Source organism: Polypterus senegalus, chromosome 18 (genome assembly GCF_016835505.1).
Source record: "Polypterus senegalus isolate Bchr_013 chromosome 18, ASM1683550v1, whole genome shotgun sequence".
Classification (NCBI taxonomy): Eukaryota; Metazoa; Chordata; class Cladistia; order Polypteriformes; family Polypteridae; genus Polypterus; species Polypterus senegalus.
The window spans coordinates 34,213,436-34,230,554 of record NC_053171.1 but is presented as its reverse complement, the minus strand read 5'-3'; the positions used below and the strand labels follow the sequence as shown (position 1 = coordinate 34,230,554).

Below are 17,119 nucleotides of genomic sequence, written 5' to 3'. Positions count from 1 at the left end.
CTTAGTGGGTACCTTTTGCCCTAAATGTACCATCCTGTCAAATTTTAGCTTTTAAGGTGAAGAAGAAATTGTGTTTTTGTTGATAAGCGACAGATTGAAGTTTGCAATACACATATAAGTTATCCCACAGATAAGTCGGGACTTGATTTTACAGTATAATTTCTGGTATTTTATGTCAGTCGTATAAGTCGAATGCAGAAAACTCACACTATTGGTCCAAGAGATTATAATGCTAACGGCCACCTGAGACAGTAACCACAGAGCATACGGCCTTTTATGTATTGTGACTACATGACCACACACTAATACCTGAAATATTCCGAAGCAACGTTTGCACTGATTTGTGTTTTTTGTATCTCACACCCTTATACACCATTACCGTAAGAGCATCCCTTACCTACAATGGAGCGTTCGATCAGAAGAAAATATGAAGCTGGTTTTGAATTAAATGTTGCTGAAGTAGCGAAAGAAATTGGTAACTGCGCTGCTGCAACAAACTTCGATGCATCTGAGGAGGCAAGATGTTTTAAAAAAAAAAAAAGTGTCGCAGTTTTGAACAGACGTATCAGTCAGGGTCTGATTTGATGATGGATTTTTCAGGTTTCAAGACCTGCCTTATATGTGAGTATATATGGTGTATATGTATGTTATATTATATATGTTATATATATTATATTTTTATATGTTATATACACTCACCTAAAGGATTATTAGGAACACCTGTTCAATTTCTCATTAATGCAATTATCTAATCAACCAATCACATGGCAGTTGCTTCAGTGCATTTAGGGGTGTGGTCCTGGTCAAGACAATCTCCTGAACTCCAAACTGAATGTCAGAATGGGAAAGAAAGGTGATTTAAGCAATTCTGAGCGTGGCATGGTTGTTGGTGCCAGACGGGCCGGTCTGAGTACTTCACAATCTGCTCAGTTACTGGGATTTTCACGCACAACCATTTCTAGGGTTTACAAAGAATGGTGTGAAAAGGGAAAAACATCCAGTATGTGGCAGTCCTGTGGGCGAAAATGCCTTGTTGATGCTAGAGGTCAGAGGAGAATGAGCCGACTGATTCAAGCTGATAGAAGAGCAACTTTAACTGAAATAACCACTCGTTACAACCGAGGTATGCAGCAAAGCATTTGTGAAGCCACAACACACACAACCTTGAGGCGGATGGGCTACAACAGCAGAAGACCCCACCGGGTACCACTCATCTCCACTACAAATAGGAAAAAGAGGCACAATTTGCACGAGCTCACCAAAATTGGACAGTTGAAGACTGGAAAAATGTTGCCTGGTCTGACAAGTCTCGATTTCTGTTGAGACATTCAAATGGTAGAGTCAGAATTTGGCGTAAACAGTATGAGAACATGGATCCATGATGCCTTGTTACCACTGTGCAGGCTGGTGGTGGTGGTGTAATGGTGTGGGGGATGTTTTCTTGGCACACTTTAGGCCCCTTAGTGCCAATTTGGCATCGTTTAAATGCCACAGGCTACCTGAGCATTGTTTCTGACCATGTCCATCCCTTCATGACCACCATGTGCCCATCCTCTGATGGCTACTTCCAGCAGGATAATGCACCATGTCACAAAGCTCGAATCATTTCAAATTGGTTTCTTGAACATGACAATGAGTTCACTGTACTGAAATGGCCCCCACAGTCACAAGATCTCAACCCAATAGAGCATCTTTGGGATGTGGTGGAACGGGAGCTTCGTGCCCTGGATGTGCATTCCACAAATCTCCATCAACTGCAAGATGCTATCCTATCAATATGGGCCAACATTTCTAAAGAATGCTTTCAGCACCTTGTTGAATAAATGCCACGTAGAATTAAGGCAGTTCTGAAGGCAAAAGGGGGTCAAACACCATATTAGTATGGTGTTCCTAATAATCCTTTAGGTGAGTGTACATTACATAGTTTACTGTCAAATAATGCAAAGAGTACGCAACACGTGTTCCGCACTTATTTGGGCTCATCAGGCGTACACACTCCACTGCACCCCTCGTGGGGTTCGACCCTCGGACATCAGCGTCAGAGACAAAGTCCCTTTACACTGCACCACGGCTTGTGGTTCGTTTATTTGACAGCCTGGAGATCACAGTAATTACATTCATAGCATTCGCAGTCTGAATCACAATCTGATTGCATGGGTGGTTACCTACCAAGTAACGCTTGTGGTTGGTCTGCGAGCCTGCAAACATCTGCCATGGTGCCCTCTTTCAGTTGCGAGAAGCATATCATAGAATGGTTGAATAGTTTTACTGTCAAATAACGCAAAGAGTACGCTACACACACACAGAGATAGAGAGAGTGAGACACAGAAAAGCTAAAGCAATTTGTAATTTTGCCACATGATTTTATTCACCCAGCTACTTTTTTCCCCCATTAATTTTTTATGGAAAAATATATATTTTTTTAATGTTTACAGATATTGTCAAATGTACATAACAATAGTTTTATTGTATACATTTGGGGGAGGGTGTCTGGATGCCTGTAATGAACCGGTGTTCTGTTCAGAGTACTTCCATTCTAGTTTTCTAGTTTGAATTGCATGATAACTTTTCCCTCTAATAAAATGCTTACCTTTTCTACAATAAAAGCAGTGATGCCATGTGAGCTGGGCTTGGCATTGGCCTCTGTCTTGGCATATACTATTAGAACATCTGCCTCAGGACCATTAGTGATCCAGAATTTATTGCCATTAAGCACATAATAATCACCTAATGGGAAAAAAAAAGAATACAGTGACATCAAGGGTCTACATTAATTCAGTGCCGCCAAGTGGACACTTGCACAGGTGAGAATGGGAATGAGAAGTTCAACATTTCTCTAGAGCATTCAATAGAAGGAACAGAAAGAATGGCAAGGATCTGAAATTAAAAAAAAAAAAACCCTACACCGGGAAGATGGTGTTGACAGTACACAGTAATAACATAAGTATGCATTTAAGACATTGAAGAGTCAGCAAATTCAATTTGTATGGGCTTTAAGGATTAGAAAACTGAATTTAATTAATAATTATACTTTTTGAAGTCTCCACATATATTAACTTGTATTAAGCAAGCCTAAATCCAAAATAAATGAAGTATGTCTTATACCTTCTCATACAATGTGCAGAACATTCACAAAGTATTAGTAATAAGGTTACCGGTACATGTTTTCCTAAAAAACATCAGTTGTAATGAAAGAACAGTAAACTGCAGATAGACTAAAAACAATAAATACTGAAGATAGTGGTACTAATAACAAACTGCATATTACTAAATAATCTTGCGTTTCATGATACATAGCTCATAAAAGAAAATTCAGATTTTCACCTTTATGCACTGCTCTCAACTTCATGGAGACAACATCAGAGCCAGAGTTTGGTTCACTCATGGCCAAAGCACCAACATACTCGCCATTTAAAAGCTGAAAGGATTGAAAGAAATTATTTAGAGGATTCACATCATAAGACAATTATTAATATGTTTGCACTGTAACTAAAGGAAAAGCTTTCAGACTAACAGTATGTATCCAAAATACAACAAGTTCAGCTATACATCTTAATTTTTTTCACATTCCAGTAGCGATACAGTATTTACCGTATTAATTCAAAGTATTTAGCCTTTAAGACTATTACATTGACTGATATACAGTATTTTTATTATGACATAACTTATATCAAAATAACATTAATTCCATTGTCTAACAACATATTGCAGATAATCTGGCCAATATCTATATTTTAAACCTCATAATTAATTTAAAATTAAATTGATTTTTGATTTAAATACATGTAAACTAAACATGAGTGGGTTAGAGTTCCTTTTATGATTCTATTAGCACATCTCATGTCTTAACTACAAAACTTTGTATTTTAAGGATACAATAATAAATATTTGAGTCCTTTCAATTAATCGGTAATATCTTCACCTTGAATGGAATAAATTTGTGGACAACCTACCAATATATCTAGACAGAAAACTGCAGGTGAAAAAGAAGGATATGCCAGCTTACCTTGGGCAGATACTTTTCCTTTTGGGCATGGTTGCCATTTCGAACCAGTTGATTAACACATAGGTTTGAATGAGCACCATAACTTAAGCCAACAGCAGCTGAAGCACGAGAAATTTCCTCCATGACAATAACATGGTCCAGATAGCCCATTCCTGAGCCCCCAAACTCAACTGTAGACAGCAGAAAGAGAGATGGAAAACATTTCATTGTAAAAATGGTCAAAAAAGGCCAAGTGAAACCAAAAATGGCACTGAGAAATGCAAATAACTATACACACACACACACTGCCCCGCTATATAAAATGTCATTGTTTCCTTTGCCACCTCATACCAAGCGTGCGAGGAAGAATAATAATTCTTTACATTTATATAGCACTTTTCTCACTACTCAAAGCCCTATGCAAACTCTACGCAGGGAGAACACAGAACGTGAACCCGTGATCTTCTTACAGCAAGGCAGCAGCTCTACCACTATGCCACAGGGAACACACATAGGCATAGGCGTCCAGAAGGAACCACAACTGTATAATCCAGGACAAACCCCTGAAGGAAGACCAATAGGTTTAACATGGCTCAGGAAGGTCACATTGAATACTGGTGGATTAGTTCTTCTTGCCAAACTATACTGGGATGTAAAAAAATGGAACAGCCACAGAAGGCCAATCCCCTATTTTCTTATTCATACAATGAATTGTGCCATGAGAAGGTGCTCCAGACATTTCCTAACCGAGGACACTTTATTAAAGGTTTGTAAGAAAAGTTAAATGCACCCAGCATTACTGGCTTAAATGACACTACTCTGTGGTAATTCATCTTAGTTTGAGGGACAGCCTCTAGCAATCACAAAATACAAACAATACACAGAGCTGCCTGGGGTATGCAGCAAGATCAATCTGAATTACTGCACATTAGGTGTCAAGTCCAAGTGTGAGAGCAACTGCACTACAAAAGAGCAGCTTTCAGCTTTGACTTACTCTCTGCATTGCATCTGACCCTTTTGGAATAAGAGAAGTGTTGCAGCAACCTTGTAATTGAAAAGGTATGATCATGATATGGATGGATAGACAGATGGAAAGAAATAAGATGAGAAAAATAACAAAAACGTTTTTTATTAAAACCAAAAAACCTTGAAAAAATATATTTGTGCATAAGAAAAAAAAAACGGATGATACGTAACTGCTACTACTACAATTTAGTTATGAAGACTGCAAAACCAGCTGTGACCCATTTGTTCAAATCTTCCATGTTCCATTGATCTTTTTAGCCCCTTAAATATTGGCAGCCCATCCCTGAAATTTACCAGCAAATTTACAGATGATTTTCCAGCTCAAGACCGAAGGTATCTTCTGGGAATTTCCCAGAATGGCATTTGTATGAACAAATGCACTAATCTGCCATCTTCATGTCATTCAAATTGCTTAGCACTGAAAACAGAAAGCTTCAAACTAGTCTAGTCTGATAACAAAATATCTTTCCTCAGGTGCTATTTAAGAAACTCCTACAGAATCTCCGGATGTTTTAAGCAGAGGCTAATATATTCCATCCATTATCCAACCCGCTATATCCTAACTACAGGGTCACGGGGGTCTGATGGAGCCAATCCCAGCCAACACAGGGCACAAGGCAGGAAACAAACCCCAGGCAGGGCGCCAGTAGGGACAATTTAGAATCACCAATGCACCTAACCTGCATGTCTTTGGACTGTGGGAGAAAACCCATGCAGACACTGGGAGAACATGCAAACTCCACGCAGGGAAGACCCGGTAAGCGAACCCGGGTCTCCTAACTGCGAGGCAGCAGCACTACCCACTGCGCCACCATGCCACCCCTGATATATTCCATTCTACCAAATAAGCTAGCATGTTGCAGTATTCTTGATACTTTTGATTTATACATTTTTATTTCGCTCTCACTTACAGACCGATGTAATGCTTTTAATTTAACTGTTTGCCTCACAAGTGTATTTTTTGTTGTTTATTAGGTATGGCTGAATAGTCTTTTATAGGGAGAGTTTATCTTTTATTTTCTAGCTTACACTACTAGATTATCAAGTTAGTGTGTACTGGAACATCCAATTCTTAAATATGGAGATTTTTTAAATTATGAAATAAAGGTAATTATTTCAGATCCTTAAAAATAGACTGGGGTCAGGGAGGAAATACCAGAGCAAACAAAACCAACATGACCACCAGAGGGCACATGATCTAAGAAGGAGAAATTCTAGACAATGCTGTCTTTTCAACAAAGCACACAGGAGGAGTGCTTCTCCGGAAGCAGGGAAGTTTAATAACAACAGCACATGGTGTGTCTGAAGCAAATGTTAAGGCAGGCCCTTTTTTCAATGACATACTGTATTTCAGTATTTAGCTAGAACAGAACCTGCAATGGCAGTTAAGGTTATCTTACACCCTGAGAGTAGGGCAAATTCTCAATTGGAATGAAAAGAGAAGCCAGTACGTTAGAAGAGGGGTTAAAGAAATACTTACATGTGGTATTGAGGTGGGTAAGTGGATAAGGTATGTCCATCACCAATCAACCCCAGCCCTCATAATAACCTCCCAACCCACCAATCCCTTCCCAGACTGGAAGACAGATTAAGGAGTTGATCTGGGTAGGTTCAGAGAAGCACCAGGATTGTGTGCCTCTTATGTTTACTTGTACTTTGTGATCTACCTTTAGTAATTCCCCATGCTTGAACATTTTGTTAATAAAATTGAAACTTTGTTAATTTCTGCTGTCCTTAAATGTGTATTTCTTGGGATAGAGCTCTACCATACAGAGCATCCTCCTATCATGCCTTTAAAAGAAAAAAAAAAGTTTCCTAAAACACAGACAAGTATTTACTTGTTTTTAGCATTAGCAAATTATAGAATTATATGAGAGCAATACTCACCAGGAGCTGTTATTCCAAGGACCCCAAGGTCTCCAAGCTTTTTCCAAAAATTCTTTATTAAAAAAAAAAAAAGCATTCATAACCTTTGAAGTAGGAAGTGGGACATCTTGCTATTTAGCACATATTGTTATTTACCGATATGAAAATATACAAATAAACCCCCAAATATGTGAAAATATTTTTTGCAGCACAAACAATGAAGTTTGTCAGGAAATTAGGAAAAACAAATTGTATAAAAGGCCTACGGAGGAGCTAAAATGAAAAATGTTTTATATTGAACTGTTTGTTCACCCTGTGGACTACTTTAATTGATAAAGGCTTATCTGAATCACTTGCAGGGAACACTCAGTATTTTTTGTTTTCTGTAATGGCATTTTACTAAAGACACTGTTAAATATAAAACAAATAGGTCTTATGTCTATATATAGTATTAACACATGACTTGGAATAAATACACTGCATAGGACTGAAACAGACAGGTATGATAACTGTTTTTGCAAAAAGGAAAAGAAGTGAGTCACTAAAACACCATACCATGAATCAAGTGTGAATACAATAAAAGAAAGATATGGACAGATGTCAAGGAAAGAAATAGAAAATGACCACTGCTACTCCTGAATATTAAATGAAATGAAATATATAATTAAAACAATACTTTCATCAACATGAAGAGACTTGATAAAAGGCAAAAAAGGAAACAATGTTAAGTAATGGAAAAAGCAAGAACTAAGGTCAAGCCATTCAGTCAAATACATGCATCAGACTTTGAACCTAGAAACTGACCTTAAGAAATGCTATAAAAGATGAATGGGAAAGAAGAAATATACAGGTATGGCGTGAGAGAGACAATAAAAAAGTTGTATAAGTAGCTATGGCTGAAAAACTATAAAAGTGGGACATTCCCTCCTTGAGACCCTTTTCATACTAAATGTTTACCTTCAGAACACACAACATACAGTGGTGTGAAAAACTATTTGCCCCCTTCCTGATTTCTTATTCTTTTGCATGTTTGTCACACAAAATGTTTCTGATCATCAAACACATTTAACCATTAGTCAAATATAACACAAGTAAATACAAAATGCAGTTTTTAAATGATGATTTTTATTACTTAGGGAGAAAAAAATCCAAACCTACATGGCCCTGGGTGAAAAGTAATTGCCCCTTGTTAAAAATAACCTAACTGTGGTGTATCACACCTGAGTTCAATTTCCGTAGCCACCCCCAGGCCTGATTACTGCCACACCTGTTTCAATCAAGAAATCACTTAAATAGAAGCTGCCTGACACAGAGAAGTAGACCAAAAGCACCTCAAAAGCTAGACATCATGCCAAGATCCAAAGAAATTCAGGAACAAATGACAACAGAAGTAATTGAGATCTGTCAGTCTAGTAAAGGTTATAAAGCCATTTCTAAAGCTTTGGGACTCCAGCAAACCACAGTGAGAGCCATTATCCACAAATGGCAAAAACATGGAACAGTGGTGAACCTTCCCAGGAGTGGCCGGCCGACCAAAATTACCCCAAGAGCGCAGAGACGACTCATCCGAGAGGTCACAAAAGACCCCAGGACAACGTCTAAAGAACTGCAGGCCTCACTTGCCTCAATTAAAGTCAGTGTTCACGACTCCACCATAAGAAAGAGACTGGGCAAAAATGGCCTGCATGGCAGATTTCCAAGACGCAAACCACTGTTAAGCAAAAAGAACATTAAGGCTCGTCTGAATTTTACTTAGAAACATCTCAATGATTGCCAAGACTTTTGGGAAAATACCTTGTGGACTGATGAGACAAAAGTTGAACTTTTTGGAAGGCAAATGTCCCGTTACATCTGGCGTAAAAGGAACACAGCATTTCAGAAAAAGAACATCATACCAACAGTAAAATATGGTGGTGGTAGTGTGATGGTCTGGGGTTGTTTTGCTGCTTCAGGACCTGGAAGGCTTGCTGTGATAGATGGAACCATGAATTCTACTGTCTACAAAAAAATCCTGAAGGAGAATGTCCGGCCATCTGTTTGTCAACTCAAGCTGAAGCGATCTTGGGTGCTGCAACAGGACAATGACCCAAAACACACCAGCAAATCCACCTCTGAATGGCTGAAGAAAAACAAAATGAAGACTTTGGAGTGGCCTAGTCAAAGTCCTGACCTGAATCCAATTGAGATGCTATGGCATGACCTTAAAAAGGTGGTTCATGCTAGAAAACCCTCAAATAAAGCTGAATTACAACAATTCTGCAAAGATGAGTGGGCCAAAATTCCTCCAGAGCGCTGTAAAAGACTCATTGCAAGTTATCGCAAACGCTTGATTGCAGTTATTGCTGCTAAGGGTGGCCCAACCAGTTATTAGGTTCAGGGGGCAATTACTTTTTCACACAGGGCCATGTAGGTTTGGATTTTTTCTCCCTAAATAATAAAAACCATCATTTAAAAACTGCATTTTGTGTTTACTTGTGTTATATTTGACTAATGGTTAAATGTGTTTGATGATCAGAAACATTTTGTGTGACAAACATGCAAAAGAATAAGAAATCAGGAAGGGGGCAAATAGTTTGTCACACAAATGTATAATGTAATCCCTAACCAAATATTACCGCACACATACAAACCACCCCAAACCAAGTCATTTTAGCAAAATCATATTATGATAAAAACACACTGGCATTTAAAAATCACCAACTCTTTGGAATTTAAAAAAAACTGGAATTCTAAATAAGGAGAAAAAAAAACTACAAATTTCACACAGATGATAATTAGCACAGAATCTGGAGGTATGATCAAGCTGCAAACAATACTGAAACAAGTGTAATTCAACTACAATATTGTAGCTATCAGGTTACAGTTGACGTAAACAACAATTCAATCATTCAGATATTAGAATGATTATACAAATAAGTACTTTATTAAGTTTATAACAAAGAATTTAAAAATAATTCATTAATGTTATAAATGTTTACTGCTCAAAGCTCCTTTTCAAGGTGACTAGGAAATAATGAATAGCACTGGATAACGTGTTGAGGTACCAGATGTTTTTGTAAACTGCTATACAATACAAAAATGACCTAAGCCAACATAGAAGAATATTATATAACCAGCATGAGAAATAATTAGGGGACAAAATGCAAAAATGACCACTTAAAAATACAAGTTAATGGGCAAAAAAGGAAGCAAAATTAGGAGCAATATTATTACTAATTTAATAGGTTTGATTATCTCTACCATACTACAACTCTAATTCCACCCAATGCTATGCTTTTTAGAGCTTTCCCATATTCCACATTCACATTTTGACATGTAAATCCTGTAGGTCATAAAGCAGATAAACTTGTTACAAGACATTTGCTACTGCAAAACCTGCTGCCACTATGAAAAGCAGTAACACCACCATAAGTCTAATGTACTGCATATACCAGGGGTGGGCAAAGTCATTCCTGGAGGGCCGCAGTGGCTGCAGGTTTTTGTTCCAACCCAATTGCTTAATAAGAAGCACTTATTGCTCTAGAAACACTTCTGCATCATTTTAGTTGTCTCCCTCATTAAGATTTTAAACCCTTATTGCTTATTTAAGTCTTAAACAGCTGCATTATTGGTTTTTAATTTCTCCTTATTAGCAATAAGATGCAAATGACAAAAGAAACCAGCAGCTTTCCATTTTGCTTGATACCCTTTACACCTGTGTGTATTTATCGTGCACTATTTGGTTTGATTAAATATTTGGAAGGAAAGAGAAGAGAAAAAAGTGAAGGATTGAGAATTACCCATCCGTTTTACACTTCAAAGTATTTGGATGATATCCTTAGAATGGAAAAAAAATCTAGAATATGAGAATGACTTGACATAGCAGAGTTAAAGCACTAACAAGCCATGAAATGTAATTATTGGCAAGGATTGTTTTCTAATTAAGCAACTGGGTTAGAACAAAAACCCGCAACTACTGCGGCCCTCCAGGAATGACTTTGCCCACCCCTGGTATATACCCATTGAAGAGATCAATCTACCATCCACCTAAATATAAACGTTACATTGGCTCAAAATAGAAATGCGTTCTAAGCTCTCCAGACTGAAATGCCACTGCCAATTTCATCAGGGCCAGCAAAAACATCTCTCTATTATATTAAAAATGTTTTCTGTCATGTCTGCATCATTTTGCCTTGACCACTCCCCTCCCCCAATCATTAGTCCTACCATCCTCTCTCCGTACCACCCTCATGACATTCATAGGTCGGGTTTATACTTCACATGATGTGTGCTCCTGCTATGCACGCGGTGTACTATTTATACTTGCACACATACTTTACGTAAAATTGGAAAATTCCACCAGGTGGCAGTACAAGATATTTTTACGGTGAGTAAATGTCGGGGTTCGCTGTGTTGTGAATTGCCTGAAACATCCATTAAATTCTGAGGACACCTTGCCACAATACCTCTGAAAACGATGGATGTTTAATGATTACATCCATTAAAAAAAGGGATGCGCCCATTCTAGCAAACACCGGGCGTGAGGCAGAAACAATCCCTGGACAGGGCATCAAATCAACACAAGGTGAATACAAGTACACAGATACACTACCGTCATTTTAGCATCACCAAATCCCCAAACCTTCATGTCTTTGGAAGAAAATCACAGCACACTCTAGAAACCCACTAGGAAAACATTCAAACTCCTGGCAGGAAACACCAGGGACGCGACTCCCTGCGAGGCAGCAATGCTACCGCTCTGCCACCGTGTTGCCCCCACGTGTCATCACCTTCAACATCAATAAACACTCGACCAAACTTTATTTAAAGAGCAAAAACAATAAAACAAAAAATGAACACATACTGAAAAAGTAATGAATATATAATTCATACTTTTAAATTATTCTTATTTTAGTATAATAAAAGTGACACTAATGTTTGGGGGGAAAAAAAAAGTGTAACAAAATTTTCCTCACATCTAGGACATACTACAGTATCCATCCATCCATCCATTATCCAACCTGCTATATCCTAACTACAGGGTCACGAGGGTCTGCTGGAGCCAATCCCAGCCAACACAGGGTGCAAGGCAGGCCGAGCACACACACACACACACACACACACACACACACACACCAAGCACACACTAGGGACAAATTAGAATCGCAAATGCACCTAACCTGCATGTCTTAGGACTGTGGGAGGAAACTGGAGTACCCGGATGAAACCCAAGCAGACGCGGGGAGAACATGCAAACTCCACACAGGGAGGACCCGGGAAGTGAAACCGGATCTACTTACTGCGAGGCACTGCGCCACCGTGCCGCCCCATACTACAGTATTTCATAGCAAATTCTAGGATACTGAATTTTACAGGTGGCAAAATAGAGGACTCCTGAGGTAACAATTCCCATTTCAAATTCTAAATTTGTTGGTTATTTATTTGTTTATTTGCTCAACAGAGTTAGTAAAATGGCTCGAGACCTCTTGTGACAATGTGAGATTTGTCATCTGTTTGCCACTTTCTAGCTACCAGGCTGGGCAAAATTATTTACAGTATATCATACATTAAAAATATTGTAGACTTATGAACATCACACAGTTCCTTTAAAAACATTTACTATGGATGAGTAGGTACATAAAAATTATCAAGATTATTGTTTTCTATTATTCTTTTTTTTTAAGGATATGGAAATCTCTTGAGCACTGTGCGCAACAGTTACATTTATATCTTTTAATCTGGCACTTTATTTTTGATTATTCTTAACATAACATACTGTGCTCTCACAGACAACAATCACACTGTGTATTAACACAAATCATGACACACAACATGCAGCATATGCCTTCTACCTATTTTTATTTAAGCAGGCTCCACAAACAAGGCTTGGAAAATCCAAAGCAGAGTCGAGCGGCAGAAAATGTAAGCTCAACTGGAAACCTAACTCTGTCAAAGCACTTTTGATACCTTTTTGGTCTGTGATACTGCTAGTATAGAGTGCAGTGTTATGAGGAAAAAAAAAAACATATAGAGTAACATATTTCCATACTGGAAAAAAAAAACACAGAATCAGCTTTTATATGTACAGTATAGGTAAAACACTTGTTCCAAAATACATGTTTATAACAGGTGTAGAGACAGACTGTCACTTACTAGTGGCCACAAAAGGAGAAAGGCACCAGGTTACACTGGCTGCATCACTGTATAAAGAACAAAATCTACTCAGTCAATATTTATGTTAAAACTTGGCTGACCCGCCTTTTAAGGCGACCGACTTTTAAGTTGACCACTTCTTAAGGCAATTCAATATGTAGATCAATTTGATATTTTATACAAACTCATTAATTTGGTTATATTGCATTTGAGCGGTATTACTTTAATACTCGTAGTTTCTGTTATTTTTGTGATGAAATTTAAACTTTTTTTCTATATTGAGGTCGGCCCACCCCTTGATATTTACTACGCGGTGAGGCATTTGTACTCCATCAACATTAATTATTTCCAGAGACATAATTTTGTCTATTTTTCCAGCGCATCGCGCACAAAAGCAAGGGAACGATGGGAGCACCAGAACTCTGCTCACATCATGTCACTTCGTATCGCAAGCTGCAAGTAGTAAGTCTGTGATAAGCGGAATACTGCTACGCTTTCCACTCACGGGACGGAAGGACAATTCCGACCGCTTTTATATAGTAAGAAAGAAGAAGAAGATATCGCACAGTCTGGAGTAGAAAATCATCTGTTACCTGGAAAATCAAAACTACAAATCCCATCGTGCATTGCAAAATGGACGGGCGTGTGAAACTCCGCGCCTGCGTAGCACTCACGGGACGGAAGGACAATCCCGACCGCTTTTATATAGAAGGATAGATGATCATGAAAAATGTTACTCTCAACCACTTATAGAAATACAGTAATTTATAACTTATAAAATACCAGGAGTATGATGTATTAAAAATGCCTTGGACTTAATAAATAATAAAAAAACACACATGGAGTAATTTGTACAAAACTGGCAACCTATGGCAACAAAGTTAGCAAGATGGCTTAAAAACAAAAAAAAAATCACTTACCCTCATGTCTTTAAATTCATTGTCTTTGTCAATGGCCTGGGCCTTAGGGGCAAGCTGCTCCTGGCAAAATCGTTGTATTGTTTGCCTAAGCTGCACAAAAAAAAAAATACAAAGGATAAAAACAAATGATCAAAATAGATGGACTTGATAAACATTTAGTGTTCAGAAAAACTACTAGGACAGAAAGTGAAAAAAATGATTGAAACTGTCATTTTTTGCAAAATTGTTTTATGCACACAGAAACATTATATATATATGTATATATATATATATATATATATATACACACACACACTGTATATACAGTAACGTGCAGTGTAGTGCCTGGAGATAAAGATACATTATTAACAGAAATATTACATTTTTCAATGTAGTGCATTTAATAAAGAAAGCCAAAGAAGGTACAAACTTGTATAGCTTTAAAATATTTCTGCAAGAACATCTATCAATTGTTTAATGAAGATAAATATTTAATATTTTTCTTTCTTAATAGCAAATTATACTTTCATCTCATAATGTCCTATTTTGAAAATATTGCAAATTTTATGACACTTTCACAAACATTAATTTGCTGTGACATCCATGACACACACAGTATAAAGGAGGAAAACCACTGAAAATCAAAACTGGGGTTTCACGTTAATTACCTTCTTTGATACTGACAATAAAGAATTCATGAACACTTAACTGTCAGTGTTAACATATATCTTTAAATTAAAAATCAGAATATAGTATTTTATACTGCATATGTTCAAAATTTACCAAATGGCTTTCAATACAACTTTTAAGTCGCATGTCCCAACAAATAAGAAAAAACTTACGATGAAACCTTATTTTAATTTACCATAATAAAAATAGCATTTGTAATCAATTTTAATATTTCCTATTTTGTCTTTTTTACTTTTATCTTTCTCCATGGGTATTTGAAATACTGCATCTTCAAATGCACTCAGGCTACACTGGGCATTTCTGCTGAAGCCACACAAGACAAAGTGAAACCCTAATGATAATCTGTGTGCAAAACCAGCAGTTCATGTCAGAAGAGCTCCCAGGTTTTCAATGTCTTGCCAGCTGTCTGTTGTACCCTCCCCGGTGTAAATATATTGGTTTAGTTTAACAACCATGGAGTCAACCCAAGAGTTCCATATGAACTTCAAGAGAACATAAAAACTCCACACTCTACTCCTGCCTCCCACAAAAAAACACTATGTGCATAACATCCGAAAAAATGGCACTTAAGCAGGTGATACAACTTAATATATCACTATTAAGATATATTCACGCAAAATATGAATATGTGGAATGAGCATAACTACATTGAAATAGTGAAAAATCCCGAACAATGTATTATACAAAGTCCCTGGATTATGTCAGTGAATGGCCAAAATTGATCAAAACGGATAAATAATTAAGACTTCTTCTAGATTGTTTCTCTTCGGTATATAAATCGGCACTCCACCAAATACATTTCTGTCAGAGAGAAAATTAGATCAGAGGTCACGATGAAGGGGTGGCGGAAAAAATGAAATCGAACTGCTGGGCCAATCAGAGCGGACGTGCGAGGTACACTCCCCTCTCTCCGTTAACCAAATAAGCTCTTGCATTACAGTGTGCAACTGGGTAATTCAGTCTTCAACATGCAGAAAACAATGTCACAGGTTTTGCATAACAGTGTTGCACTTATCATTTCTACTATTGGTGTGTCGGGGTTGAAGCAGCAACTTAGATTTTGAGTCTCAGTAGAGCGAGATAACAGAAGTGTCCTGGACGAGAACAGTGGTGATCCTGCGTGGAGTTGGGCGACCCAACTTTTAACAACAAATGATGGGATGCTGAAAGTATACCGCCACTGGTACAAATGCTTAAATTAAAAGGGGTTTGCATATAGTATAGTACATAGCATAAACCGGCTGCGGTGCGTCCCCGGTAGTCTTTGTGTATCCTTCCCACTCACCTGCATCTGCTCCTCAGTCAGTCCATTAATTATGTCGTCAATAGGAATTGGAGAGCCAGCGCATCCTCGACGCCATACCGCCGTACCCTTCCTGCCTACCAGTAAAAGTCTACGAAGTGACAACATTTTGATATAAAAGATACGAAGAGTACAACTCGAACACAACCGCAACTCAGGCAGGCCCTGCACTGAAACTGCCTGTTAAACCTGCAATTAGTGCGCCTGCGCATTGAGGAAGCGTCGTCTTTCGGGCGCCATGTTTAGAAGGGAATTGCAGCTAAGCATCCGCGTCACAGAAGAGAGTCGAAATGTTAGCTGACGGGTTTCTTCTCATCATTATTAAAAACAACATCCTTACTGAGTTTTTGCAACTCGACATAAAGCCGAAGGAGCTGTGAAAGTGGTCCCTTAAAAAAGAGAACATGCAGCATATGGTAAAGAAAAATCTGAGTAAAAAAGGGATGCTTACAAACTAAAACGGGAAACAAACTCACTCAGAATAACATGAAGGATAGCTGGAATTGATTGCATATAATTAAAGGACTCAAGCAATCCAGGGCTGAGGTGCTAGAAGGGGATGTTGACAAAGCTAACGCCCTGAGCCAATTTTCTAATAGATTTTCCCTCCCACTTATACCTTCTTCCAATGACCAGTCTCCCCACACCATCCCTACTACATCAATAACTCGTACCATATCAGCTGGAATGGTCAGTGACAGTCCTCGAGTTCTTAAGGCCTGTGCTGACCAACTTTGTGGTGTCCTCTGTCACCTTTTCAGTTTGTCCCCAAGGCATCGTAAAGTGCCAATGTTGTGGAAACATCCTGCGTTATTCCCGTTCCAAAAAAGGCAGGTGCCTCTTCACCTAATGACTACAGAACAGTGACATTTACAGTACATCTCACATCATGAAGACCTTTAAGTGACTGGTCCTGGACTATATGAGTCCTCTTGTGGTTGACCACCTGGACCCACTACAGTATATCTCTCAGACAAAGATTGCAGTGAAGGATACAATTATCTATATCCTCCACAAAGCTTATCTCATCTGGACAAAGTTGGCAGCACTGTGAGAATTATATTTTATTTCACCAGCGCCTTCAGCACCATCCATCCATCGATGATAAAGGGTAAACTTTGAAACAATTAAAAACAATGAGCCTTTGGTGTCCTGGACAATCGACTGTCTGACAGGCAGCCTTCAGTTTGTGAGGCTCAAGGACTGTGCCTCTGATAT

At 38.2% G+C, this 17,119-nt stretch overlaps 1 protein-coding gene across 1 annotated transcript in view; it reads right to left on the bottom strand.

Moving 5' to 3' along the window:
- The window catches only part of ivd (isovaleryl-CoA dehydrogenase), a 34,895-nt gene extending 18,784 nt beyond the window's left edge, over positions 1 to 16,111 (bottom strand). Inside the window, exons 1-6 of the mRNA XM_039741261.1 lie at positions 15,884 to 16,111; positions 13,930 to 14,019; positions 6,899 to 6,950; positions 4,007 to 4,176; positions 3,325 to 3,418; positions 2,591 to 2,727 (exon numbers count right to left, since the gene is read on the bottom strand). Of these exons, the coding sequence (XP_039597195.1) occupies positions 2,591 to 2,727; positions 3,325 to 3,418; positions 4,007 to 4,176; positions 6,899 to 6,950; positions 13,930 to 14,019; positions 15,884 to 16,009 (669 nt within the window). The 5' untranslated portion in view covers positions 16,010 to 16,111. The remainder of the gene's footprint in view (positions 1 to 2,590; positions 2,728 to 3,324; positions 3,419 to 4,006; positions 4,177 to 6,898; positions 6,951 to 13,929; positions 14,020 to 15,883) is intronic.
- Positions 16,112 to 17,119: the final 1,008 nt, after the last annotated feature.